Below are 27,682 nucleotides of genomic sequence, written 5' to 3' on the forward strand. Positions count from 1 at the left end.
ACAGGTATACTGCCTAGTTGGAAGCTGAGGCCCAGAAAACGTCAAGGAATAGCCTTGGGGAGCACAGACTGCGCGGTCACCTGCGCGACCTCAAACTTGGCGCACTAGGTCCGCGGGCCTCGTAGGTGGGGGAGCGGAGGCGGGACCGTGTTCCCGGCGTTCTCTTGCCCCGCCCACCCCGCCGCGCCGCCAGACGGCAGAGCGGAGAAGGGGTGGCACGTGAACGGGGCGGGGCGGAGCAGAACGCGCGCGCCTGAGGCTGAGTTTCCGGTCGGAGGCCTTTGCCCAGCGCCCCGCGTCCCTGAGGGGCGGCGGCGCTGGCGGCGGCGGAGGCAGCGGGGGGATCCGGAAGTCAACACCATGTCGAGTCTGCACAAGAGCCGGTAAGGGGCCATTGGGGCAGATCAGCCAGGCCGCTCCTGGCCAGGTTGCCCCTTCTGACCTGCGGAGGGGGCGCGCGGATGCGGCCATGAACCGAGACACCCCCCGCCCTGCCCCTGGCAGAAGGTTTTGGGCGCCTACTTTCCAACCTCTTTGCTGTGGGCCTGAGGGGGGCACGGAGCGTGGACACCTCTCCTGCCCCTCGGTGTCGCCCCTTTTCTCTCTTTCTGTCTCTTCCTCACCCTGGATCCCTTCCCCTGGTGTCTTCCTCTTCCAGGGCCTCGATGCCCGATCTCACCCCCACCTCCTGTCCTTTTTTCCCTTGTTAACCCTTTGCCCCAGTACCTTAGTCTATCCAGATGCTCCCCGTCCCACGTGTCCTTTTCTTACTAGAAATGCTAGAAAACCTGGATTCTCCAGTTTGTTCTCTCCTCAGGCCAAATCCTGCAGCGTTGGCTGATTTTGCTCACTCTTCAGTTTTCCTCCAGGACTTGTTTTTTTTTTTAGTTTAATTTTATTTACTTTTTATACATCAGGTTCTTACTAGTTATCTGTTTTATATATTAGTGCATGTATGTCAATCCCAATCACCCAATTCATCCCCTTCCCCCCCCCCGCCCCGTGGTGCAGGACTTGTTTTTTAAACCTTTTGTCCTTGCCTGCGGGCAGGCCCAGAGGTCTTCTAATGGTTACACATTTGAGCTTGGAATGCTGATTGCACAGGTCCTCGTCGACAGATCAAATTACTCCTGATTCCTAGGGTTTTTTGAGTTCAGATAGCAGCAGTGTGTTGGGCCTGGCCAGCAGGAAGTGCCCTGTAAATGCCAGCTCACTAAATATTAGAATGTGTCTAATTTCATGGTGCTCATATGAGAACCTCTAGACAAGAATATCTCTACGTTTCTGGGCTTAGAGGAAAAAGTGACCTCTAGTTCTCCAAAGCTGCCTTTGGCCAGGTTTTGCTTGAGCTTTGCACATCTGTATGTCCCGAAGGGGAGGGAGGAACAGGTTGGAGACTGGCGGTGTAAGGGAGCTGTGGGCTTTAGGAGTGGTCGCTAAGCCTGTCATCTTGGGGTTTGGTTGTGCCTCATTTGCCTCCCCCTCCCTCCTTCTAGGATTGCAGATTTCCAGGATGTCCTGAAGGAGCCCACGATTGCCTTGGAAAAGCTTCAGGAACTCAGTTTTAGTGGTAAGAGGCAACTCTCCATTTTCAGGGTTTTCCTAGAGCAGCGTTGTGACTAAGATGGAGGGGAGGGTGCCCAAGGCCACACCTGGCCGGTTCTGGGGGCCAGCCTGCCTTTTGGGGCCATCTCCAGCTTCTGTGGAGCTGAACAACCAGTGACTACCCTGAGCTTGGAGGGGGTTCCTGGAACAGTGGCGGCCACAATTAGCATGCCTGTAGGCCTTAGACAGGGTGCTTATGGGCCTATAAATGATGCTGATTGCTTCCTGAGAGTAACTGGAGGGCAGAGGGGAGACTTCGTGATCTGAGGTCAGGTCTTTCCTCATTCCTCAGCAAGCTTCCTGTCTTGTAGAATTTGGTTAGCTACAGAGTGGTTCCTGGTTCTATCCCTGGCTTAGAATCAAAGCCAACTCAGGCAACAGTGAACTTTGGTTAATGGTAAGATTCCAGCCTTGAGACACTCACTTTAAGGAGCTGAACCCCAGCAGCTTTTGACTTTGCCCTCCGTGGCCTGTTAACTTCGCAACACAGAGGCTTTTGCTTGTCTTTAAAAATACCCTAAGGTGTTCTGGGTAGCTTCTTGTGACTGCTCTGCCCTTGTAACTTTGTCAGCAAGTAATGCTTGAGTTGCCTCCTTCATCCCCATGCAGATTCTGAGGTGGGGGTATTAGCTCCTGTTCACGGTACTGGGGAGACGGTAGCAACAGCTGCTTTAGTGAGGTTCATGACAGTATTTCAGGAGAAGTTTGTCTTTCCGTTCAGGAGTGATATTTAGGCCCTGAAGATCTTTTTTTTAATTATTTTTTAAAATATCTTTATTGGCGTATAATTGCTTTACAGTGGTGTGTTAGTTTCTGCTTTATAACATGGCCCTGAAGATCTTGAGGGGTTTTGGCATCTGTGCTGAGCTGAAGAATCTGCCAGGCCCCAGGGGATGCAGCCTGCTGAGTTGGGCTCTAGAGTCAGACAGACCTGTGTGTGAGTCCTTGATTCCTCTAACTTTACAGATGAGTTTCTTTATCTGTAAGATGGGGACAATAATGCTGATCTTCCCTACTTACTAGGGCTATAATGAGGATTAAGTGAAACAATGTCCGTAAAGCCCAAAACACTTAGCATTCATAGCTTTGTTTATATTCCACAGATACTTATGGACTACCTGTTGTGGGCCATGCCCTGGGCTAGGTACTGGGACTGTAAGACAAATTTGGTCCTCGTCTTTCTGGGGCTTACCCAGTAGTAGGGGTTAAAGATGTTAAATAAATATACAAATTACATTATACGATCCCATTTGTGGTGGATGTTGTGAAGGAGAAGCAATGGAGTTATTATTGTTTATGTCAGGGGACCTGACTTTGTTTGGGAAGAGATGGTGGTTGGTAAAGGCTGCTCTGAGGAAGAAATATCAAGGGTGAGAAGGTGTTATCCTCAAAAGAACATTCCAGATGGGCCATGGAGAGAGAGTACACACAGGATTAGCATCTAGTCTAGTGATCTTTCTGGCAGAAAACCATCCTTGAAGAAGTACTTCTTGCCCACTCCATTCCCTGCCGACTGGCTCCGAGGTGGAGGACTGGGGGGTTCTGGGACTCTGCGGGGGCGTGACCTTTGCCTGCTATGTCCACAGGCATCCCCTGTGAGGGCGGACTGCGGTGCCTCTGCTGGAAGGTGGGTGTGCCTGGGTTGGAGCTTCTGCTCTGCTGAGAGTCCCTGGGTTCCTGCATGGGCTGCCCCCACCCCTGGCCCCTTCTTCCTGTTCTCTGTCTTTCCTTGCTTGTCCCAGGAAGCTCTTCTGGGAGGTTCTGTGTTTTCTGTTTCTCTTGGCGTCCCCTCCAGGATCCCCTTGGGGATGGAACGCTTTGTAATGCCAGCGAAGCCCTCTGCTTCCTGGTCCAGACAGCTCAGTGGTAGTGATGCCTATTGGGACAAAAAAAGGCTGCGCTTCGCCTAAAGCCTTTCGCTGAGGTGGGAGCAGAACCCCGGTGTCCTGGTTTCCAACCCCTTTGAGCACAGAGTTTTATTATCTTTTGGAAGAGTCTGTGTGAGGAAATGCAGTAGAAAGGGCTGGTTCAGGATGAAGGTGGGGGAAGCCAGTGGGGAGAAAAGGGGAGGCTGCCCCCAGCCCATGCCTGTGTTCCTGGGTTTTATTTAGCCCATCTTGCTGTCTCCGGGGTTTATCAGACATTTTCTTTGAGGCCTCTCAGCCTCCATCTACTTCCAGGGTTGGGCTGGGGGGCTCGCCAGAGCTTTGCTCTTCTCTCTCTGCAGATTCTCTTGAACTACCTCCCCTTGGAGAGAGCGTCATGGACCTCCATCCTGGCCAAGCAGAGGTGAGACCCTGACAAAGGCGGGTGATGGGAGGCCCTTTGTATCAGACAGAGCAGGTGGTGTGAGCCCGACCCACTTCCTATTGCTGCTGCTGTGCCCCGGGCTCCCTGGGTGAGACCTTTGGGGATCATCCCTCTCTCCTCTTCTCTCCTACAGGGAGCTGTATTCTCAGTTCCTGAGGGAAATGATCATCCAGCCTGGCATCGCCAAGGCCAACATGGGTGTATCCAGGGAGGATGTGACCTTTGAGGACCATGTGAGTAGGGGTCCGCAGTGGGGACCGAGGCTGCAGAGTGGGGAGAGGTGTGGGCTTTGGAATGGACTAGGTCCCTCATGCCAGAGGCCAGGTGCAGCTGCTCTTTGTCCCCTCTGGCCCTCCCAGTACCTCATTTCTGCATTTAGCTCCTCAGCCCCTGAAGGCTGTTGTCTCTCCCAGCTCTGGGCCCAGTCGGGACTGTAAGCAATGACTGGGATCACAGGAGCATGTGTGTGCAGCGCTGAGCCAGGTCCTCCACGTGCATTGTCTCCTTTCCTCCTCAGTCCCCTTCCTCGAGGAAGGTTCTGTGATATTATAGTTGAAGGGAGTCAGAGCAGGGTCGGCGGGAGGATAAACTGCCTTTGTGTGGCCTGGAGGAAGCCTCGTTCCAGCCACAAATACCGAGCTCCTCCCTGGTGCTTTGCAGTCGGGAAGTGGAGATGGATTGGACCCAGGCCGATCCTCCAAGGACTGGAATTGGCAACTCAAAGTAGTAATGAGTTAGATTCAAAGAGACCTAATGATACAATATTCATTCATTCAGTAGGCAAGCGTTTAGTGAGCACCTGTTACATGCAGCATTCTAGAGCTACAGACAGGAAAGACAGAGTCCTTGCTGCGCAGGGAAGTACTCAGAGCGGACTACGGGGCTCGGCTGCCGGGTGTGGAGTGTGATCGTGCTTTGGGAGGCTGCACGAGGCCTGTGCTGCCCCCCAGCTAGCTCACAGGCTGTCTCAGCGACAGCTGCGTCTCTGCTGGGAATGCTGGTTCGGAGGCACTGCTCAGGCCCCCAGACTGGTATCTGTCCCTGGGCTTCTAGCCGGCCAAGGACAGAGCAGCTCATTTTCCCTGACAGCCACTCAACCCTAACCCCGACAGCCGATGGAACACGTACTTCAAGGACAACGAGGTGCTGCTGCAGATCGACAAAGATGTCCGGTGAGCAGGGCGCTGGGCGCTGGGAGCCGGCCCCTGGGGCTTCTGTGGGATTTCCAGTTCTTCTGCCCTGTCCCTTCCTAGCCCAGGCCCGCAGGGGCGTGTTTGAGGAACTGCTGGTGAGTTGTCCTGGTAGCTGAGTCCAGGCCCTAGTGATAGCAGGCCTGGGCTGGGGCTGGCGGTGCGGTGAGTGCCCTGAGTGCCCGGCTCTCCTCTCTCCCTGCCTTAGTTTCAGTTGTAGCCCTGGCGTCTGTGGATTCATCTCTTCCTTCCTTCAGCAAATATTGAGACCCCGCTACATGGCAGGCTCAACGGCAGGCTGGGCGTTGAACGCGGAATAGACAGACATGGCCCCTCTCCTTAAGGAACCTAAAAGCTGGCAGGGAGGACGGGAAGACGGATGTTCAACAAAACAGATGTTCCGTGTCACTAAAGTTTGTGGAGAATGCTCTGAAGGCAGAGTTCAGGGTGCTTCAGGGCACCCTGAGGTCGGGAAGCCTCGCCTGAGGCGGCAGCTGAGATGAGAGGAGCGGGCACCTTGGGGCAGGAGGGAGGGGAGGGGAGGGGAGGGGAGGGGAGGGGAGGGCCCTGTGGTGCTGGGCAAGGAACTGCTGTGGGAGGCCCTGCGAGCCTGCAGAGCTTGGCTGTCCGAGGAGCAGTGCGAAGGCCTGTGTGCCTGCGGCCACACTGGAGGCAAGCAGGGGTCGGACCATCGCTCCATCCCAGGGATGTGGGGCAGGCGCGCAAATTTTAAGCACAGGAGCGACAGGGTCAGAAGTGTTTTTTTTAAACTGTGAGCTACGCTGTGTGCATGTGCATGCCGTTCCTCCTGGTGGAGAAGTGTGGAGACGCTGGCTGTGCTGTCGTGTTGGGTGGGCGAGTCTGGCGGCAGGTGACTCTCCCACAGGGCTGGGTGAGGAGCCGGCAGGCCTGTCTGCAGTGGACCCAGTGCTTAGAGCTTGGGTTCTGAGTCTGCCCGCCTGCTTTCAGTTCTGCCTTCACCGTTTGTGTTTCCAGCCCCTCGCCACCTGGGGCCTGCTCCTCTCCTGTGCTCATTGTGCCCCCAGTGGGACCCCAACCCTGGGCGGCTCAGCCAGGGGGCAGAACAGGCTCTTGCCTCCTTCCTTCTCAGTCTGGAGCCTCTACTCACCAGGTGTTTAATAGCCCCATTTAAGTCAGGAACCACATCTTGAGCCCAGTTCTGGGGAAACAGGTTCTTACCCTGGTAGTGATCGTAGCACGTTGTTCAGTGTTTATAGAGGGCAAGTTTGCAATGTGCTCTGTATAAGATCTTTGGAAAATGTGCGTGTACTGCAGTACATATATTTTAAAAACTTGATCACGATCTAGAGCCTGTCTCCCAACTTGCTTTTTTCTCTTGCTCTGTCTTGAGCATCTCCTATGTCAGCTGTGTAACATCCTGTTGTATAATGTGTGACTTAACGGAACCTCTTTTACCATTTTAAGCCACAGTGCAGTTAATACGTTTTTATATATGAGATATTGTTGACATGGAAAGACGTTTGTTTTAAGAGAAGAGTTAAGACCCTAAGGACACTTAAAAATACATATGCGTGTGTGTGTGTGTCTATTTGCAAATACACGTAAGATATATGGGTATGTATACATATACCGTGACTGTATTGCTTTTGAAATAAAATGTTATTAATTTAAAAACACGCACACACATACAAGAGGCTTTGGGGATGCTGGGGCATCTGGCAGCAGGGTGCTGGTGGGATGCCTAAAAATTCCACGCTGAGTAACAGTCCTCTCCTGTTCCATCTTGACAGAAGGCTGTGCCCAGACATATCCTTCTTCCAGAGGGCCACCGAGTACCCCTGCCTCCTCATCCTGGATCCGCAGAATGAGTTCGAGACCCTTCGTAAGCGGGTGGAACAGACGACACTGAAATCCCAGACGGTGGCCCGGAACCGGAGCGGGGTCACAAATGTGAGAGGCAACCTGGCAGCCCCAGGGACGCCCCGTGATGGCCTTTTCCTTCCTGCTTCTCTTGGACTTGTGGCCACGGGCCATCAGACCCCTGACCGTCTGCCCCGAGAGTTAGCCAAAGCAGCCTTGGTCCTGCCCGGTCCCCCTCCAGGCTCTCTCTGAAAGTCAGGCATCAAAGGCTGGTGTAATGGGTGTGGGGGAGGGCCCTGCTGTGCAGTGAAGGAGCCACACTACTGGTCTGTGGTGTAGACGGCGCTTGGAAAAGTAACTACCAGTGTGATGAGAAGGTGCGGTGGGAACAGTGATGGGGGGAGCCGACCTGGTCTGGGCATCAGGGAAGACTTCCCTGAGGAAGTGACATTTAAGCTGAGGCTCCAAGGATGAAGAGGAAAGAGACTTCCAGGTGGAGAGGATGGCATGTGTGGACGTCCTCAGGCCGGAGAGAGCTGGGTGTGTTCAAGGAAGGGAGTCCAGCATGAGGTGGGGTGGGGCGGGGGGGGGGGGGTTCGGTGGGGAAGGATGCTGGAGAGATGAGTGGTGGTGAGGCCAGCAGGGCCTTTATCCTGAGGCCTGGGGACCCCTGCACCATTCTAAGAGCAGGGATGTGATTTAAGTCTGCCTTTATACAAGATTTGACTGGTGGGGGTAGGAATGGAGGTGGAGAGGCCGCCTGGGAGGCAGCTGAGGTGTCCAGGCAACAGGGGGTGGGGGTGGGGGCTGGGGGCTGGGCTGGAGTGGGGAGGGGTGTGAGAGACCTAGGAGAAAAGAATGGTAGGTCTTGTGCTGGCCGGGTGATGCCGAGTGTTTGAACCTCGGTCTTCTAGCAGGTTCCTGTGGTTCTGAGAAGCTGCTTGTAGCTAAACAAATATGTTGTCTTGTTCCTTAATTCACACCTACTGCTTTGGCACCTGGAGCTTTGACTTGTTCCTCACAATTTTTCGCTGTCTTCCAACAATGGAAAAATCCTCTGTAACCTCCAACGAGCTAAGCTCGTTTCCCCCAAGTGGAGTGACCGGTCAGGGCTTTGTGTTTCCAGGAGAGCAGCCGTTTTCCACCACAGGGGTGACGGGGCCGTTCTGGCTAATCCCCGGGTTCCACGTGCTCACGACAGCTGGGTGTGTCAGGAGGTGCCACGTGCTTGGCTAAGTGGCCCCGTGGCCGGGTTGGTGGCCCTGCTGCTTGGCTGCTGTTCTAGCTGCCTGGCAAGATGGGGACCCGGCTTCTGTCATGCATTTTACTACAGTAATTGGTGGCTGAGAACTGATTTTAGGTTTGGACCTGGTCCCGGTGATAGGGAACCGGACCGCAAGCTCCATCGCTAGACCTCTGGACCAGTGGCTGGGCAGTTTTGAGTTTAAGCGGACTGTTTGATCCTAGGCAACTAACACCAGACTCACCTTCCTGGGCCTCCGCCTCTTCTTCTGTAAACTGGGTGTAATCATTTCTGCCCTGTGTGGCTTTTGAATTGCCCAGAGGGTGAAATGAGGTCACGGCTGTGCAGATTCTTGGAAAGCAGTGGGCACTCTCTGAGGCCTGGGCCTCGGGTTCTAGAGTGAGCTGGTCTGGGCTCACTTTAGTGCGAGACGTCTGATGAGTGGCCTAACATTTCTGAGCCTCAGTTTCCTTATCTTGAAAATGATGTTGAGAGAGTATTCTAGGCCGTTCAGGGCATTAAACAGGAAGGCTTGTGGAGCTCTGTTCTGCAATAGAACACTCTGGGTAAACATTAGTGATGTGTGTGTCTGTGTGTGTGCACACGTACACGCATATGTATATGTGTATACATGTGTATATATAGTGGAAAAGGGAGTTTCCTGTTTTCAGGACCCTGGGCTTCCAGGACAGCTTCATACTCTGTCCCTGCATGGGTGTGCCTGTGGCTCTCATACAGTTAACCCCAGGCACCTGAACCTTTACGAAGATCCCGGGGGATCCTGATGTTGGGGACCTCGGCTCTATTGCATGAGTTTTCAGCGGGGATCATCTCTTCATTCATCTCCCAACTTTTTCTTATGAAAATTTTGGAACATTCAGAAAAGTTGAAAGAAGAGTACAATGCACACCTATATACTTTCCACCTAAATTCAACAGTTGTTAACCTTTGGCCATGTTTGTGTGTGTGTCATATATAGACAGACGTCCTGACCCTTTGCCTCCAAGTACTTCAGCAGGCATCCCGTGAGAATAAGGACATCCTCCTTACCATTGTCTCATCTACGGAGATTAACCATAATCCATAACAAGACCTCACATCCAGTCCAGGATCGGGTGTCCTCTGTCATACCAAGAATATTTCGGTTGTTTTAAATCCAGACCAGCACCTCTTCAGGGTTTATGCATTGTATTAGGATGTTACGTTTCTTTAGTCTCTTCATCTGGAGCATGCCTCCACTCCCCCTTCCTCAACATTTGACTTTTTTGAAGAGTCTTAACCAGTTGTCTGTTTTTGATATACTTTTATATTTTTTTAAAGTTTTTTTTTAATTGAAGTATAACTTACAATAAATGCACAAATCTTAGGTATACAACTAGATGGACTTTTTCTTATGTGTACACCCGTGTAACTGCCAACCAGATCAAGACACGGAACATTCCCATCATCCAGAAAGTTCCCTCATGCCCCTTCCTAGTCAGTACGCCTTCCCTCAGAGGTAAGCACCATCTGACCTGTATCACCATAAATTAGATTGCAGCCCAGCTGGCTTGTAGAGCGTCGCACATTCTGGATTTGTCCGCTTGTTCCCGGTGGTGTTGGACGCGTTCCTCTGTGCCCTGGGTTGCCCATGAGATGGAAGTTAGGTTTCGGCTTGTGAGTGAACATATCCAGTGAGAACATACTGTCGGTAGTGCCACCCACCTTAACGGGCTGCTCCTCTTCTCCCCCAGATGAGTTCCCCGCACAAGAACGCGGCGCCCTCATCCGTGAACGAGTATCAGGTGCTGCCCAACGGCTGTGAGGCCCACTGGGAGGTGGTGGAGCGGATTCTGTTCATCTACGCCAAGCTCAACCCTGGCATCGCTTACGTGCAGGGCATGAATGAGATCGTGGGGCCCCTGTACTACACCTTTGCCACCGACCCCAACAGCGAGTGGAAGGGTAGATAAACAGGCTCCAGGCTAATGGGCTTTATTGTATCTAGCTGTGCAGCTCACTTCCCTCTTTTGGGCCTTCATTTTCTGTCGGATAAGCGGGTTGGCCTGGATCATCTCAGATCTTTTCTGGCTTGAACTTTCTAGAATGTTAAGATGTTTACTGACCTCTTGCTATCTGTAACTGAATTTCTGGTAGAGGAGGTGAGCTGTATATACAGGAAGCTGAACGATAGAAAGGATTTAAGTAAATCACAATTGGAGAAAATGTCAGCAGAAGAGTATGTAATCAGTCAATGAGCTGGTGCACAGCATTGTCAGGTGTGAGAAGGAAGAAGCGATGTCCTTAGTCGGGGGTGGAGAGTGGCCACGGACAGAGGAGGGGCGCAGCCTGGCCAAGGTGGGGCGACTTGGTGAGGCTCAGAGGGGAGGGGTGTCTCGCGTAGCTGAGCGGTGGGGTGGGACACGGGAGGGTGCCAGTTCTCTCACGGCTGCCCTCACCCTGCCCGTCTCTCCCAGAGCACGCTGAGGCGGACACCTTTTTCTGCTTCACCAACCTCATGGCTGAGATCCGGGACAACTTCATCAAGAGCCTTGACGACTCACAGTGTGGCATCACCTACAAGATGGAAAAGGTGTACTCCACCCTGAAGGATAAGGACATGGAGCTCTATCTGAAACTGGTGAGGACCCCCAGCACCACACGGGCCAGGGCAGACAGAAGGGGGCAGAGGACGGCAGGCTCCTGAGCATCCCAGGCCCAGGGTGAGGACTGGCTGGAGCCTGGGGCTTGGACGTGGCTGCTGCTGCCAGGGAGTGCTGAGCCGGGTGCCGAGGTGGGGCCGGGGGACCTGGGCAGCAGGTGGTGGGAGCCTAGCGGGCTGGGGGTGGGGGAGGTGGATGCAGTGCCCCGTGTGCCAGGCGCGGTGCGGGGCCTTTACTGTGTGCTGTTAGTCCTCTAAGAAAGGAAGTATGAACTTCATTTTTAAAAATTAGTGGAGTGGCATTCCATGTTTATTTCAGGAAACAGTTCAGTAAAAAGGATATTTACTTATAAACAAAACAAGTTTCATGAACAAGAAGATATATATATAAACATATCTTTTTAAGCAAATATGGAATCACATCTTGCTGTTTTGTAACATGCTTTTTTGGTCAATAGTATTTGCTGTGGCTGACCAGAGGGCTCGTCTCCATTGGGAATAATTGCCTTGCAGGGTTGCCGCATGGAGTAAATAAGTGAGATATTTACCATGTTAAGCACAAGGCCAGACACGTAATGAGTGCCCAATAATGGTTTCTCTGTCCATAAATCCAGAGTTATAATCTGTGTAGTGTATTTATTAATCTAAGGAGCTGATATAAAAGTTTGAGTATCTGGCTTCTCTCAAAAAACCATCAGACGATCTGACAGCATTGGCTGGCAGCAAGCAGGAGCTGCCCCTTGCACTGAGCGAGGCTCCCTAGGCAGCTCCGTGCCATCCCCGCCCCAGCGTGCCTGGCGCTTACGCCTGGCCTGCTGCTTATATGAATTCATGTCTAATAGGTTGCATGGTGTTCCGTGGCAAGCAGCCAACACGGATTCTTGCACCCACCCTGCACCTCTGTCTCCCCAGCAAGAGCAGAATATCAAGCCCCAGTTCTTCGCCTTCCGCTGGCTGACACTGCTGCTGTCCCAGGAGTTCTTGCTGCCTGATGTCATCCGGATCTGGGACTCCCTGTTTGCCGACAACAGCCGCTTTGATTTCCTCCTTCTGGTCTGCTGCGCCATGCTCATGTGAGTGTGGCCGCGAGCAGGGGGTGGGCAGGGCCTGCTCTTGAGAGGCTGGTGAGAGCTTCTGGGATTCTCAGGCGAGCATCAAACCAAACTTGCTGCGGGTGCGGTGGGGCGGCAGGAGCGGGAAGGGGCCCGGCGGGCCTGCACTCAGAGTGGCCCAGGGGCCCAGCACTTTTGTTGCTTGTTTTTCTTAGACTGATCCGCGAGCACTTGCTGGAAGGGGACTTTACGGTAAACATGCGGCTCCTGCAGGTAATGGAGTTTGGAGGGGCAGGCTCAGTCTTCAGCCATGGGACAGACACTTAGCAGGCGGCCGCCCCATGCCAGCTGCTGTGATAGGCTGCGTCAGGATCAGGAGAGGGGAGCAGGGCTTAAGAGTCCAGACCCCTGAGGCAGGTCTGTGTTTGGGTTAAATCTGGCTTTGCCACTGACCTTGAGTGTGGTGTGGCCTTGAGTGAATGACTTGGCTTCTCTGAACCAAGCTGGTTCAGAGAAGCCAAGTCATTCACTCAAGGCTGCGACTTATTACCCAGTATGTGGTAATAATGCCCGTTGGTAATCGTGCTCAGACCGGGGGAAGGAAAGCGTGGGCCTTAGTGGTTAAGAACATGGGCTTGAGAGTCAGACGATTTTGGGTTCACATCTTTTTTCTCCCGTGCTAGTCATGTGACCTAAGCTAAGTGGCAGCCTCTCTAGGCCTTAATTTCTTTGCCAACGCCTGGCCTGAGGTTGGTTTTCAATAACTTCATTGACTAGATCTATAAAACGGGCAGATTCACAGTAAGCCCTCATTGGGCTGTTGAGGTGACCCAGTGAGCTAGTACATGGACAGTGTCCGGCCCTGTTCCAGGCTCATTGTCAGTGGAGGTCAGGGTTCGATGGCAGGAGTGGGGAGAGGTGAAGCAGGTGGTCCTTGTCCTAGGGAAGGGGCTGTGAGACCTTTTGGGTGGTGACTAGTTGGGTTGGTTAAGTTAACTGCTGCAGTGGGTGTAGTATAGCTCCATGCAAGGTTTGGGCAGACTGGGCCTATCCTGTGCTCCCTATCCCTTAGGCCTGGGATCCAGCATGGTGACAGGTCTACTGGAGAGGACTGGGGGCAGCAGAGGTGGTGAAGGGTGAGCTGAATTCTCAAGCATACTGTTGGCCTTTCCCCTGCCCAGGATTACCCCATCACAGACGTCTGCCAGATCCTACAGAAAGCCAAGGAGCTCCAAGACTCCCAGTAGCCTGGCGGCAAGAGGCCCAGGTTTGGGAGAGAAGCCACCGCCGACCCCTGTGCCCTGGCTTCTGGGACGTGCAGGAGCCCGTGGGGTCCCAGCCAGCGGGGCCGCTGCAGGATCAGCCCGCTCCAGGCCTCTCACCCTGGTGGCTCCCACCGGGGGCCCGCTGGGCCCTGCTCTTCCCAACCACCGAGCCCTGGCTCCTCCCCCCACTCCACCCCTTCAACCCTGGACCCTTGGCCCAGGCTGCTGAACAGGGCAGGAGCTTGTGAGGTGGTGTCCTGGGGCTGGGGCAGATGCGGGCCCTGCGGGCAGGCAGGGGCCCCTCCCTGCCTCTGCCCTGCTTCTCTCTTCCTGCTCTCCTGCTCTGTCTTCTGGGCGCTGGTCGGGGAGGTGCTTGGCAAATGAGCCAGAAACTACTTCTGGAGGTTGGTGCTTGGCCTCCTCCACAGGGAAGGTGACACCGTGAAGGAGCTAAGAGGCTGCCAGGCCCAGGTCTCACCCTCTTGTCTCTTTCCCACAGAGTGTTTGTGTGTGTGTGTGTGTGTGTGTGTGTAGTTGTGGGTTGCTGTGTATGTCTTCTAATCCCCCTCGCGTGTGTGTGTTTTCATGTGTATGGAGGGAGGTGACTCCCTCTTGGTCTTTGCTTCTCCTTGTCTGTCTCTGCCTCCGTCTCCCTCTCTCCTTCCACCTCTTTCACTGAGGGTGTGTGGCTCTCACTCTGTCCGCCCCTCTCTTTGGGTTGCCTTATCCCCAGCCTCTCCCCCACCCTCCTCGCTATGCCCAAGAACCCTGGAGACAGAATGAAGAGTCTGGCTGAGCCAGGCTCCTGGAGGTCAGCCTTGACCTTCGCAGCCTGTTCCCATCTCCCAGCTCTAGGCCCCCAGGGCCCCCAGTCCCCAGCGCCTCACTCGAGGGCCCTGCACCCTTGCCCCACCGCAGGATTCTTGGAAACCCAGAGTTGCTGAGAATTAATAGCCCATGAAGCTTTGAGCCTCACCCGCCTGCCCAGGGAGGGAGTGGGGAGGAGAGGGAGAGCTGGGTCTTCCAGAGGTTCCCCCAAAGGTCCTTCTCTCCCAAAAGAAAAAGGACATTAAGGTTGGGATCCAGGTACTTCTAAGGTGTAGTCGTTCCCATGGCTTCCAGGTGCCGGCCCAGGGCAGGCGAGTCCCATAAAGGGCGGTGGGATCAAAGGGAGTCTCTCTGGGCCAGGCGTGGCCAAGCTCAAAGGCCTGGGTCCTGTCAGGGCCAGGAGAGCCATGTCTCCCTCAGGCAGGGGAGCTGAAGGAGGTGCAGGCCCTTCTCCGGTCACCTGCTGGGCTGCTCCCAGGATGTGGGGCCCATGCCTACTGAGTAGGAGCAGCCGGCTCCTCCCAGGCTGGGCTGTGGGACTAGTGGGCCTATTCTGACCAAGGCCCTCCCTCCTTTTGTGAGGAGGCAGCTGGTTTGCATCTGGAAGGCTGGGTAACGTAGCACGTAGCACGGGTCCTCTTCATCTCCCCAGACTGGCCAGCAGGGACCCTCAGGCCCCCCGGAAACTTCCTTAGCCTGACAGCCAGGACTTGTGGCTATGGGCCGGGGACAGCTTTCCCAAGGAGGCGCCTTTCCAGGCTGTCCATTGGATGCTTCTAGGACTCCATGCACTTGCCTTTTTCCTTCTCTCCCAGCACAGTATTTGGGAGATTTTTACTATTTATTCAGACTCCTGGTTATTTATTGCAGATTGGCAAGTGCTTGATTTGGGGATGAAGGGTAGGGCTCGAATGGTGGAAACCAGCTGGAGTCATGGTCTTCCTGACCTTCCAAGGTCAGTCAACATCCTCTCCGCCTGCTTCTGGGACCTTCCTGGTTTTCCAGCAGGTCCTGCCTGGGAGGGCCCTGAGCTCTGTAATAGAACTGGGTGTAAGGGAGACAAGAGAGTTGGTATCCTTGCCAGCCTCCAAGACACCGGCATGGGGTAGAAGCGCTGCTTCCCAGCAGCCTGGCTCACCCTCTTCCCAGAACTTGTCAGCTGGTGGTTCGGTCACAACTTGATCCCTTCACAGCCTGTTGCTTGGGCCACAGCCTGGGTCCCAGCAGACACTGCCCAGGACACCTGATGCATTGCCTCTTGCCTGTCCCTCTACCTTCCCTCCTGGGACCATACTAGAATCACTGCGTTTCATTTGCCTCAGTGGCAGACCTGGGTCCAGTGCCCTCTCCTTGACCTTGTGATGAAGGTCAAAAGAGCACAGGGACCACATCCAGGTTAGACTGAGCTCGCCAATGGGAGGACCTGCCCTTGGCAATTCTCCCTCCCCAGACTCTCAAGGGAGGTCCCCAGAGAGCTAGAGACCCCGAGGCTTCCTGCTTGGGAAGCTGCCCCCAGGACTTTGGACGCTTAGAGAATGGGCTGTATGAGTTCAGCCTGTCTCATTCCAAGGGTCAGAATGTTAGTCTGCTTTTGTTTTTTCATCTGTTTCGTTCTTTGAATCAGTGCTGTTGATGACAAGTTGTCTTTAATAAATCATGTGTTCTTTGCAGTGGGCATTGGTTCTGTGAGGGGCTGAAACCTTCAAGACCTCTGAGCAGGAAAAATGTTTGAGCAAAGATGGAGTCAGGAAGCTCTTAGAATGGTCAAAGGAAAAGGTTAGGAAATTGTTGGAAGAGCCTATTCAACTCTTTTAACAACTGCAATTTGCAGTTGTAGGGAGGAGAGAGTGTGCACTGGGGCAGAAGGTATTATTACATTATGATTTCATAGCAAGTTATTTTTTAGATTGAGAAAATTTTGAAATTCAACAAGTCGTTCACAGCCCACAATCTGGAGAAAATCACCGATAACATGTTGGTCTTCTCTTCGTTGATGCAATTACTATTATATAATTGTCATTTTCTTGATACGGAGTTTTGTGTATTGTCTCTCCCTTCACATTAGGTGGTGAGCAAGTTGCTGTATGATTTAAAAATATTTTTATGGTCTAGATACTATTCTAATGTGCTAAAAATGTCCGGAACCAGTGCCTATTTCCGAATATTTTGCTTATTCCCCGGCCTCTATTATAAGTAATACGGTGGGGAATCCTTGCATCCATGATTTATTTCCCCAGCTCAGTCCTCTAAGTGATTTAGAAGGTATGAACCTTTTTTTTTTTTTTGGTATGAACCTTTTTAAGGCTTTTTTTTTTCTTTTTTTTCCGCTGGGGGCTTGCGGGATCTTAGTTGGCGAAGCGGGAGGATCCCTCGGTGGAGACCAAGGCGACCTGGCGGGGCGGAGCCGGTTCTGGGGGCAGCCAATCACAAGCCGTGACGGTGATGCCACGCCCTCTCAGCGCCCAGTCTTAACAAGGGCAAAGGAAGGGCCCCGGGAGGTCCAGTTGGGCCGGTTCTGACGCCTGGAAGGGCCGCGGGAGGTTCAGTTGGGCCGGTCCTGACGCCTACTGTTGGCTTCATGAGTATAATATTAATACTTTGGAGCGCTCGGGAGTGGAAGGGACCCGCGTTCCGCTGTCTCACTCCTCCACTCGGCGCTATCCTCGCGGTGGGCCCCGCAGGCCTGTGCGGCCCCTTTCAGAGCCTCCCGGGTCGGACGCGTGAGGTCGAGGCTTTCCTTCGTCTCCGCGGACCGCTCTCCATCCGCGTTCCGGCCACAATCCATGGCCAAGCAGTTGCTTCGGGTCGGCTTGACCCTGGCGCTGGGCGCAGGGCTGGGTGCAGCCGCCGAGGGCTGGCGGCGGCGGGCGGACGCACAGACGGCGCCGGGGCTGCTGAGCCGGCTGCCCGTGCTGCCTGTGGCGGCGGCGGCCGGGCTTCCCGCCGTGCCCGGGGCTCCGACGGGCGGCAGCCCCGGCGAGCTGGCGAAGTACGGGCTGCCCGGGGTGGCGCAGCTCAAGAGCCGTGAGTCGTACATGCTGTGTTACGACCCACGCACCCGCGGCGCGCTCTGGGTGGTCGAGCAGCTGCGGCCTGAGAATCTCCGCGGCGACGGCGACCGCCGCTCCTGCGACTACCACGAGGACGACTCGGTGCATGCGTATCACCGCGCCACCAACGCCGACTACGGGGGCAGCGGCTTCGACCGCGGCCATCTCGCCGCCGCCGGCAACCACCGCTGGAGCCAGAAGGCCATGAACGACACCTTCTACCTGAGCAACATCGCGCCCCAGGTATCGCCTGCGCCCCCCGCCCCGGCGGCGGAAGGCGAGGCCACCGCTTGCCTCTGAGCCTCGATTTGCTCCTCTGCAGATAGGAAAGCTGCCGAGTGCGCGCTTTACGCCAGGCGCCTGGCTAAACACACCGCGCGCCGCAGGCGGAAGGGACGGAGCGGTGGGGCGCTGAGCACCCACTCTGCACTCTGATCTTAACCGAGGGCCCCCGGGCGCCTCCCTGATCTTCAGTTTCCTTGTCTGTAAAATGGGGATAAAACTGTTATTCACCTACCTCGTGCAGAGGCGCTGAGGAACTGAGGGCACCATGCACGTAAAAGTACTGAGCACACTTTCTGGCACACGGCAAGCATTCAGTAAATATCAGCTATAATGAGGGAAGTGATTCTCAGAGAGACAAAGTGACTGGCACAGTGTCACAGTGGGAGGAGACCCAGGCAGCCTGCCTAGAGGACTCTGAGCTTTCAGCCATTGTCCTACCCTGCCTTCCTTCCAGGAGTAAAAGGAAAGATAGCTGCACGCAGTGGCTGTTAGTAGCAGTCGCTGTGCGCCTGGACTAGCCGCCCTACCTCTAGCCCTGTTCCCACCCGGGCCTGACACCCACGTGGAGACGGATGTCAGGCTCTGAGTGAGGCTTGTGAGGTCCTAGCCTCTCTGACCTGACTGTGCTCACCCAGGAGCACAGTCCCCTACCCATTTGACTAGACGCCGTGCTGAGGACTGGAGAGCTCAAGTGGTGGAGTCAGGAGCAGATTCCTGACCTTCCCCGCTGAGCTCTGCATGCGGTTCAGACTAGGAAAAGGAAAGGAGAGATGGTTGGGAGAGCTGGTCTTCCCACGAGCCCCTGGGGGCAGTGGGCAGGACTGTTTCTATCTGGGAGGTTTGCTCCTTTCCTTCATATGGCTCTTTGGAGCTGAGAAACAGCTTTGAAACCTGGGATGCTAGTTCTCCCACTCTAGCTGGACGAAAGTAGCACCTCCTTGAGCTCTATCCGGGCCCCACCCTCGTGACTATGTAGGCTAAGTGACTCTCCTTCCATGAACCTGTTTCCTCCACCTGCTTGTTCCCACCCCCCACCCAAGCTGGAACTTTCTGGCGCCATGCCAGTGCCAGCCCCTCAGGGCCTGGGGCAGCCCTCTGACTGCAAGTGTCCCAGTCAGTCTCACTGAAGCCCACTTCTCCTGCCAGGTGCCCCAGCTCAACCAGAATGCCTGGAACAACCTGGAAAAGTACAGCCGCAGCCTGACCCGCACCTACCAAAATGTCTATGTCTGCACGGGGCCTCTCTTCCTGCCCAGGTAAGGCTAGAGCTGGGGGGCCTGGGGACACCAGCACCTCCCGTTCATCCCGTCCACGCCCCCCCCAGGCTCTGTGTCAACACCACCAGGTCCCCACTCATCTGGTTTCTTGGCGAGTCTGTCCATTCTGTCTCGGGCCCCCCAGTTCTACTCCACAGAGACCTTTGGGGTACCCACCTAGACATCTCCTCTGCCCGTGGGCACCAGGCCCTGAGTCTACCCTGTTCCTCTCTCCTGTGTCATCTCTTTTCACATCCACCTGACTCTGTGTTCTGCGCGGGTAGAAACCCTTGCACTAGGCTCTCGCCTTCGGGCTCCCCTACTTGGAGCAGCCTTCCCCTATGCTTCCCCGGGAGCCAGGTTTGAACTCCATCTCCCTGACCCTGAGCCTTTACTCTTGTCCCTCTGCAGCCCGGCCTCCCAGGTAGAAGGGACTGAGCTCTTCTCAGCTTGCTTGGTGATTTTCTAGCCTGCTGAGCACTGGGATGAGTGAGGCTAGAGGTTGTGGCCACACAGCTGGCTCTGCCTGGGCTGGAATCCAGGCCCTGTCACCTCATTTCTGGGTGCCGTGGGCAAATGAACTCAACATCCTCTCCTGTAAAATGGGGATAATACCCATTAGCTACCACGTGGTTGTTTAAGGGACAAAGCGGGATGGTGGATGTCACCGTAGTAAGGGCTCAGCACAGGCCTGCTGAGGCGCTGGCTGGGACACTGATGTACTTTAATTAGCAAGTGCCTCCTCTGGCCTGCTGAAATGGAGCGGACGCCGTGGAGGCTTAGCCTGAAGTCACCCATCCGGTGCTCCGGGCACCTGCTCTGCCCTAGGCCCTGTGCTGGTGCTGGGAATTCTGCTGCCACAGCCCTGCCCATTTGGTGCCCACCCTCCACAGGGAGAGACAGACAGTAGTCAAGGGTCCACACGGATGAATGTGAATGAAGGCCTGATTCTTTCTGCAGCGTTTATTGCCACCACCCACTCTACCTGACCCAGTGTTGGACATGAAGAAAACAGGGGAAGAGTGAGTCTCTACCCTGCAGGGAGCTCCCAGCTTCCTGGGGGAGCCAAGCAGGGCAAAGAAGCCTCACGCTGAGGGGTGGTCCTGCAGGTTGACACAAGCTGGAGGTCGGGTCAGGGAAGGCTTCCTGGAGGCGGTGGCCTTGGGTCTGACCAAGCCCCCCAGGAGCCCTAAAAGGCCATGTGTGCCTGGGTCTGCCCACAGGACGGAGGCTGATGGGAAGTCCTATGTGAAGTACCAGGTAATTGGCAAGAACCACGTGGCGGTGCCCACCCACTTCTTCAAAGTGCTGATCCTGGAGGCAGCAGACGGGCAGATCGAACTCCGCTCCTATATGATGCCCAACGCGCCTGTGGATGAGGCGGTCCCGCTGGAGCGCTTCCTGGTGCCCATCGAGAGCATTGAGCGGGCCTCAGGGCTGCTCTTTGTGCCAAATATCCTGGCACGGACAGGCAGCCTTAAGGCCATCACTGCAGGCAGCAAGTAAGGGCAGCCCCAGCCAGACTGTGGGGTCGGGGGGACTGGGTCGAATTAAAGGTGTTCATTTTTGGAGACAAGTCTTTGGTGTGTCTGTCCCAGGTGACCCATGGGAACCTCTGGCTTCACCACTGCTTCTGTGCCATCTTGGGCCCGACAGAACGTTCAGCTGGGCCGGGCACCCGCGTGGGTGAGGCCAGGCTGCAGGGCAGCCAGGGAGATGAGGATGGCTTCCTGGAAGAGAAGCACAGCAACAGGCTGGGGCCTGGGAAGCTAGCGGGTGCCCCACTGCCCAGGACCCAGCCCCTTGGGGTATGCTGCCCTCAGCGGGGTCTGGGGTAGGGGGGTTGTGAAGCACAGGCCCAGCTTCATCCTGCAAATCTTGTCACTGGCCAGGAAAGGGCCTCACCTCTCTGCTTCTAGGTATCTTCCTCTGTAAAATGGGGATGACCATAATAGCTGCCTCCCAGGGTCGGGGAGGGGGAGGGGGAGGGGGTGGTGATGGGCAGGAGGGCCCTCTGTGCAGCTGTCGGAAGGGTGGGAGCAGGGATTCCTGCTGGGAGGCTGTAGCTGGCAAGCGTGCAACACCTGGCCCTGGCAGGGCTCTCAGGGACAGGTAGACTGAGGCTGTCCACCTGTCTGGTCACCACCCTTTGAGACCAGTGGAAGCAGTGGCACCTTCCCCCAGGAAGTGCCCCCAGGTGCAGCGCTCTGTGCTGCCCTCAGAAGCGGCTGCCCAGGTGGAAGGCTCTCAGAGCTGGTCGCATCCTGTCCCCCGTGGGACAGAGGTGCCAGAGAGGAGAGCTGCCCTGCCCACCAGGGTCAGACACGGGGAAGTGGAACACGGAGCGTATGGCTAAGGGAACAGGCCTAGAGCAGGGATGGGTGGGGTCTCCTGGGTCAGCCAGGTGCTCCTGGAGCAGCTGGATGGGCACCAGCACCCAGGATTCCCAACTCCCAGCTCACTCTCATCTTGTCCCTGCTGCAGTTCTGCTGTGGTGAGAGGCAAAAGGGGGCGAGGAGGCTGGCTCAGGGCAGCCCTGGGTGGGGTGGGGGACTGGGAGAGGTTGCAACGCCCCCCTTTGGACGGACCCCAAGGCTCCAGCCCCTGCTGGTGGTGAGCAGGCTGGGCCTGGAGGTCGGGGAGGCGGGCGGGCTCACCTCGGTGCGGATGGTGCGGCTGCCCTGCTTGGGGCAGGTGTTGACGTACCGATCGAAGAGGACACTGGGCTCAGCCACCTCCAGGTTGGGGTCAGCATCCACTCCAGCTTCCAGCCCTTGGAGGCCCCCAAACACCACGAGAGCGTGCCTGGCGCCCACAGGAGGGGGGTCACTGAGTGCAGCCCCCAGGACTCTCAGCCCCCCATATGCGCAGAGGCCCGGTCCGTACAGCTCTGCCCCCACCAGTCCTGTCCCCTGCTGCGTTCCTCCTCCCCTGGCTGGACCCACCTGAAGTTGGGAAGCTGGGCGGAGGCCACGTCTGAGCCTCGCTCTGATGTCCCAATGGTCAGGTCATAGCCGTCCTGGAAGGGGGCCTCAGCAAACACAGCACCTGGTGGGGAGGCAAGCTCACTGGGGGCTCTGTTCCCCACAGGCCACTGCCACTTGGCTGCACGTGCGTGTTGGGGGGCGTGGTTTAGGTAAGAGAGCCACAGCCAGGCCCCTCACTCTTGCTGGGAAGTCAGTGATGGAACAGGCAGAGACCGTGCGTGTACCAGCTTGGGGAGACAAAGCAGAGGGTGGGGAGGAAGGAACTCCAAAAGCAAGTAGTGGGCCTCTGACTTATCTGGCCCTTTTGCCCCCATTCCCGACCCCATGGCAGACATTATTAAAGATGCTTTTCCTCAGAAGTCCTTAAAAGCATTCCAGGCAGTGCACTCAAGGAGACCAAGGCCCAGAGAAGGAAAGGCACTTGCCCAAGTCACACGGCAAATGAGTAGGGTTAGGACCCCGGTCTGACTTTTGGGTCAAGCAAGGCTCTCTGTGGCCTCCCAGAGAGAGAGGACGGATATTCACAGGAGGAAGCTCTGTCCTTACTGAGGCAGGAGGCCAGGCGGACCGTGTAGCCCCAGTAGAGACCAGCTTTGGTGCGAGGGTCCTGTGACGACACGACTTTTCCACGGTAGGTCTTGCTTTCTGGAGGGGAAGCAGACAGGCTGTGAAGATGGGGCGAGGGGACAAGGAAGTGGCTCGGAGCCCGCAGGCGGGCCAGGCTGGGGACGCTTTAGGGTACCTGGGAGCTGCTGCTGGTTCAGCCGCACCGTCACCCGCAATCCAGGCTCCAAGTGCTTGTCGATCTTCACCTCCTGGGAAGAAGACAGAAGAAACTGGTGCTGTCCGCTGCAGGAGAGCGGGGGTCGCTGCTCTCCCAGACACAGGGGCACCTCAGGGGTCCACGTCACCCTTCGAGCCCCGCTCCCCGGCACCTGGGCCAGACCTGCTCACAGAGACCATTCTTTTATTATTAATTAATTAATTAATTTTGGCTGCATTGGGTCTTCGTTGCTGCACACGGGCTTTCTCTAGTTGCAGCGAGCCGGGGCTACTCTTCGTTGCGGTGCATGGGCTTCTCATTGCAGTGGCTTCTCTGGTTGTGGAGCACGGGCTCTAGGCGCACGGGCTTCAGTAGTTGTGGCGCTCAGGCTCAGTAGTTGTGGCTCTTGGGGGTCTAGAGCTCAGGCTCAGTAGTTGTGGCGCACGGGCTTAGTTGCTCCGCGGCATGTGGGATCTTCCCGGAGCAGGGCTCGAACCCGTGTCCCCTGCATTGGCAGGTGGATTCTGAACCACTGCGCCACCAGGGAAGTCCAAGAGACCATTCTTGCAAAACGACTACTGCAAGACACTGGTCCAGGCCTGGCACAGAGTAGGAAGTATTTCATGAGTAGATTAAATCCCAGTTTCCTACATTTTGGTGGCTATGCCACTTACTAGCTATAGCGGTTTGAGTGGTCACTTAACCCCTCTGAGCCTTAGTGTCCTAATCTGTCAAACAGAAGATGGTCCGTAACTAATACCTATCGTTACACTGCACAGGGCCTGGCATGAAGTAAATGCTGACTACATGGGAGCCTGTGACGAAGGACACTTGATGTTCGTGTTTTGTCCCAATTTTAGTTTATTTTTTCCCCCCACCGCGCTGCATGGCTTGCGGAATCTCAGTTGCCTGACCAGGGATTGGACCCACGCCCTCGGCAGTGAAAGCGTGGAGTCCTGATCACTGGATTATGAGGGAATTCCCTTGTCCCAGTTTTGAATTCAGGATGGGACACTTTCTCTCTTGAGGGTTTCACATTCATTTCTCTCTCCATCTGGGTCTGGGTCATCCTGTTCTGTTTTTAGCCAGTTACCTCAGATCTGTTCTTTTTGAGGGGAGGGCCCTCATCTGTTTAAATGTTTCGTCTCCTTCTCTAGGAGACTTAGGGTTAATAGGTGGCAAATGAATGCTCCGAGCCCCGGCTTGGCAGCGCCCTGGAACCGCCCCAGAGGCACTGTGAACTTGATTTTCCCGGGTTTTGTTTTGGTTTGTTTTTCGTATAAGGACTATCTTCTGTTGATTTGATTTTTCTAAAACAGTAAATTTTGCTCCTGGCTTTATCTGTTGAGCCCCATTTTAGGCACTTCTCTGGCCCAAATCTGCATCAATGGGGGACTGGCAGGCAGAGATGCCTGGGGCCAGGGCTCCCCACCCATGTGCCCTCCGTAGCCAGGGTGTGTCTGGGAAACGTGTCTCGACCCACCCTCCAACTCCTACCTTCTTCATGCCACAGTTGACAAAGGAGCCCTGGCCCGGCCGGGTGGGCCGGTCCACCACGATGCCCTCTCGGAACTCGGATTCCTCATCCTGACGCATGTGGTGAGGGCTGTCCAAGGGGTTCAGGAGCCCTGTGGTTGGGGAGGGCCAGGAAGATTCTGGGAGGTGCAGAGGCACACGGAGGGGTAGAAGGTAAGGCTGGGAACCCTGGTTCAGGTTCCAGCTCTGCCACAGATCTGCTGCTTACCACCAGCCACAGGCCTTGCCCTGCCTGGGCTTGCTTTCCCAACTGTACCATGATTTCTCAGGGTCTGGGGGATGATCCATGGGAAATGGGGGTCAGCCACCCCCAGCCTTACCTGCAAACTGTAGATCCTGATGCTTGGGGAAGAATGCTTTTCTTAGGTACCTAGGAAAGGACGCACATCTCAGGGAGGCCACCTCCCATCCGACCTGCACCGTGACCACCCCTCCCACATGCTCCGGCAAGTCTGTCCTTCATGCCCTTACTGTGGACACTCCAGGTACTGCAGGATCCGGGCCAGCTGCACGCATGCCTGCCCCTTCTTGCCGACTCCCCTGAATTCCCCCTCCACAGTCCTGGAGAGAGAAAGAAAGGGCTCAAGCCCACCGGGTTTCCTTCAAGAGCTCCTCCCCCCAGTATGACCTCTGCAGCGCCCCTGCTTTGCAACTCGACCCGCCAGGGTTACAACGGGGGCATTCAGACAGGATCCTCAGCCCAGGCAAGTAGGCAGGGAAAAAAGGGAAGCCCAGCCAATCATGGCAGCCCCTCCCTTCTCCCTGAGCCCCGGGGCCCGCTGGATGGCCCCTCACTTGGCATCTTGGCCCTCTTCATCAAACACCACAATCTCATCCACACAGAAGATGGTGCAGGCTCTAGCAATCTGGCCGGCCAGGTAGGTGCGAAGCTCGGGCGACTGGGCGTTGTCCAGGATGGAGCCTGGAAGGGCCACGCTCAGGGTGTAGTGCCGCCCTGGGCAGGACAGGGGTGTTCATGGTCAGCCAGAGAGGCCAGGGCCATCCCTCCCCTCCCTTGCTCTAATCCCAGGGCCCAGAGTTAGAGAATTTTCCTACTGTGAGGAGTTTTGAGCTAAGCAGCATAGATCCAACTCCCCTCTCTGGGCCTCAATCTCCCCAGGAAGAAAATGGAATCAGGTCTCCAGGACTCCCGTAAGAAGGGCATACCACTGGGCCAGGCAAGGGAGCGGTTAGAAGAACTGACCTATATTCACATCCTCTGCCCCCTACCGCCTCAGTTCTCCAGGCATCAAATAGGGAAGATAATGAGTTAATATTTATTCTTAGTGCCTTTTATATGTGCACATTTAACCAATAATCCTAGGAAGTAGGTACTACCATGATCCTGATTGAGAGGTGGGGAACCTTCAGCCCACAGAGGTCAAATATGTGACCCAAGGTCACACAAAAGGTAGGACAGCTGGCTTCAGAGGGACCACCACACTTTCCCTCCCAGAGTTGTCCAAAGGGAGCCACAGGAGATAAAGGGCTTTCCCGGTGTCAGACAGCTGACATGCTCAGTTTCTGTCCCCACTGTCACCATCATCACTGGTAACCAACCACTGGGCTTACAGAGTACAATATGGCCCCCTGACCCTCCAGATCTTTGGGTCTGGCCGAGGAGGAAAGATACAACTTGTTAGGGTAGATCCAAATGTACGAACACGGAATGACATCCAGGACACAATGTGGGATGAGAAAAAACAGCTCCAGAAGTGCGTGGATAAAGCAGTCTCAACTTTTGTAAAACTGTATCTGTATACCTCCCTACCTATATATAAGTGGGTGTTAACATAGCTGGAGAAACGTTAGCTGCAATGTTTGCTGGGATTTTTCCTTTCTTTATTGTTTTCTGTATTATTTGGGGAGTTTTGTTTTGAGCATGTATTATTTAATGAGAAAAAAGAGACATTCTTATTATGAAATCAAAATAATTAAATGAAAAGTGAAATTAAAGCACACAGTGATCAATAAAAAAGGAAAAACATTAACTGTCATATTACAATGATGAGGTTCTAGAGGCACAAAGTGATGGTACATGATGCTTACCCTCCACAGAATCGAAATCTACCTAAGCAGGAAGTTAGGACTCGGTTTTCTGGGTCCCTCCCATTCTCTGAGCCTCATTTTCTCCATCAGGACAAGATGTCTGGACCCACTGGCCCCTAAGGGCCCTTCCAGCTATAACATTCTCTGCCCTACCGAGGGCCCAGCTTGCTCACCCCGATCCTCCCTCTGGGCAGCTGCCTCCTCCTCCTGCTGTCGCTTTGCCTGTTCCTCCTGCACTCGCTGCCGCTCCAGTTTCTTCATCATCTTGAGATCCTTCCACTTCTTTTTCTCCTCTTTTTCTGGATAAGAGGACATCCCGATTGGTGGAGGGAAGAGGGACTTGGAGGTGAGGAGGACTTGGAGCAGTCCAGGAGGTGATGTCCTCTCAGTAGGGGCAGCCTGGGCTCTCCAATGCTGCTGAGACAGCAGCCAAAGGAGCCTCCCAGGGCTTCTGGCCCCGTCTTCTCCATTTTGGGTACTGTGGGACCTAGAGGGGCCAAATCTGGTGGCTTTTCCCCAAGATTCAGCTGTGCACTGATGGAGTGGCCTCGGGGAGAGGTGAGCACAGACGCTCAGCTCCCCATCTGAGCCCACCGCCCCGGTCCCTTACTTACTCTGTTGCTTCCATTTTCGCCACTCCACCCTCTGGCCATGTTCACCCTGGAGTAGGGGTGGGAGGAGATGTAGGAGTGAGGCTGAATGGTCACACCCGAGAGGAGGTCCCACTTGGTGCTCCACAGCTGTCCCCTCTCTTTAAATGGAGGTGGTGAGGAAATGAGGAAACCCTCCCCCCGCCCCCCACGCCACACTCCTGCTGCCCAGAGAAAGCGTCAGGAGGGCAGGGACCTGTCGTACCCCCAGTGCCTGAGACCACACCTGGCACACAGTAAGCATTCAATAAATTGTTTAATGAGTTCCCACTGGAGAGAAGAGGAAACAGGTTCAGGGGGACAGGACCTGCCCACTGTCGCCCTGGTGTCAGAAGAGATACGCCACGAAAGGGCTCGGGATTCCGAGCCGGGTCCGGTCTTCTGAATCCGGGCCCCGGGCAATGAGTTACCCAACGCAGTCCCGGCTCTGACTCGAACCCCGGCTCCCACCTCCGGTTCTCATCTGGACAGGGGTGCTTGAGGCCATGAGCATGCGGCACCTCGGGGACTCGGGCCGCGGAGCAGCGACGAGCAGGGCCAGGCCCCGCCACGGGCCCCCAAGCGGCTCTTTCTCTTGCCTCCACCCCGCGCCCTGCCGCGGGATCCCACATCCCTCCACCTACCGGGCCGCAGGGCCTCTTCCTCCCGCGCTCCGCCATGTTCGTCGCACACCGTCGGCCCCGCCCAGCCAATCAGACTCACCCCTTCCGCCAACAGCTCCTCCGAGCCGTCCAATCGGAGAGCCAATGGCGTGCGAGGGCGCGGCCTATGCGCCGGGCTGAGGGAGTGTGTGGGCCTGGGACTGGCTCCTGGGGGCGGGCTCCCGGGGGTGGGCGGGGCTCATCGCAGGCCTGGGTGTCCAAAGACGCACGGTATCCGGTTCTCTCCTGAACCCTTGGACGATAGGAGAGCTACCCTCTCTCCTCCCGTCGGGCGCCAAACTCAAAGCTCAGCTTGGTTTTACACATGGGGACCCTGAGGCACAGAGCTGGAGTGTGATTCAGAGCTGGCAATATAATTTAATCCAATTATTTTATAGATTCGTTCATTTACTCTCTTTTAATTATCAGACTTTACTTTTTTAGAGGTTTAGGTTTACCGAAAATTGAACAGATAGTACAGAGTTCCCA

At 55.4% G+C, this 27,682-nt stretch overlaps 3 protein-coding genes across 5 annotated transcripts; 2 read left to right on the top strand and 1 right to left on the bottom strand.

The window, feature by feature from the left end:
* Positions 1–211: 211 nt before the first annotated feature.
* TBC1D13 (TBC1 domain family member 13) lies at positions 212–15,646 on the top strand. Of its 3 annotated transcripts, none has more exons than XM_029202528.1 (12): positions 212–383; positions 1,497–1,570; positions 3,192–3,232; positions 3,833–3,894; positions 4,049–4,148; positions 5,005–5,087; positions 6,881–7,037; positions 9,924–10,134; positions 10,647–10,810; positions 11,744–11,904; positions 12,099–12,156; positions 13,065–15,646. In XM_029202528.1, exons 1-12 carry the CDS (start codon positions 361–363, stop codon positions 13,128–13,130), a joined length of 1,200 nt encoding a protein of 399 aa, XP_029058361.1. In that variant the 5' UTR covers positions 212–360; the 3' UTR covers positions 13,131–15,646. The 3 variants fall into 3 exon arrangements, with proteins under 3 accessions (XP_029058361.1, XP_029058360.1, XP_029058362.1); XM_029202527.1 differs by having other exon boundaries at positions 216–383; positions 6,878–7,037; XM_029202529.1 differs by lacking the exon at positions 3,192–3,232 and having other exon boundaries at positions 326–383; positions 6,878–7,037.
* A 345-nt stretch (positions 15,647–15,991) lies between these two features.
* Positions 15,992–20,138, top strand: ENDOG (endonuclease G). Its single transcript, XM_029202532.1, has 3 exons — positions 15,992–17,269; positions 18,458–18,567; positions 19,791–20,138. The coding sequence occupies exons 1-3, from the start codon at positions 16,760–16,762 to the stop codon at positions 20,071–20,073; spliced, it is 903 nt and encodes a 300-aa protein (XP_029058365.1). The 5' UTR covers positions 15,992–16,759; the 3' UTR covers positions 20,074–20,138.
* Positions 19,514–27,328, bottom strand: SPOUT1 (SPOUT domain containing methyltransferase 1). Its single transcript, XM_029202530.1, has 12 exons — positions 27,176–27,328; positions 26,517–26,562; positions 26,076–26,201; positions 24,649–24,808; positions 24,325–24,414; positions 24,174–24,223; positions 23,815–23,945; positions 22,297–22,369; positions 22,101–22,199; positions 21,513–21,615; positions 21,225–21,372; positions 19,514–20,297 (listed from the first exon to the last, which is right to left on the bottom strand). The coding sequence occupies exons 1-12, from the start codon at positions 27,209–27,211 to the stop codon at positions 20,229–20,231; spliced, it is 1,131 nt and encodes a 376-aa protein (XP_029058363.1). The 5' UTR covers positions 27,212–27,328; the 3' UTR covers positions 19,514–20,228.
* Positions 27,329–27,682: the final 354 nt, after the last annotated feature.

This window comes from Monodon monoceros, unplaced genomic scaffold (assembly GCF_005190385.1).
Source record: "Monodon monoceros isolate NGI ecotype Baffin Bay Population unplaced genomic scaffold, NGI_Narwhal_1 Super_Scaffold_5, whole genome shotgun sequence".
NCBI classification, from domain to species: domain Eukaryota; kingdom Metazoa; phylum Chordata; class Mammalia; order Artiodactyla; family Monodontidae; genus Monodon; species Monodon monoceros.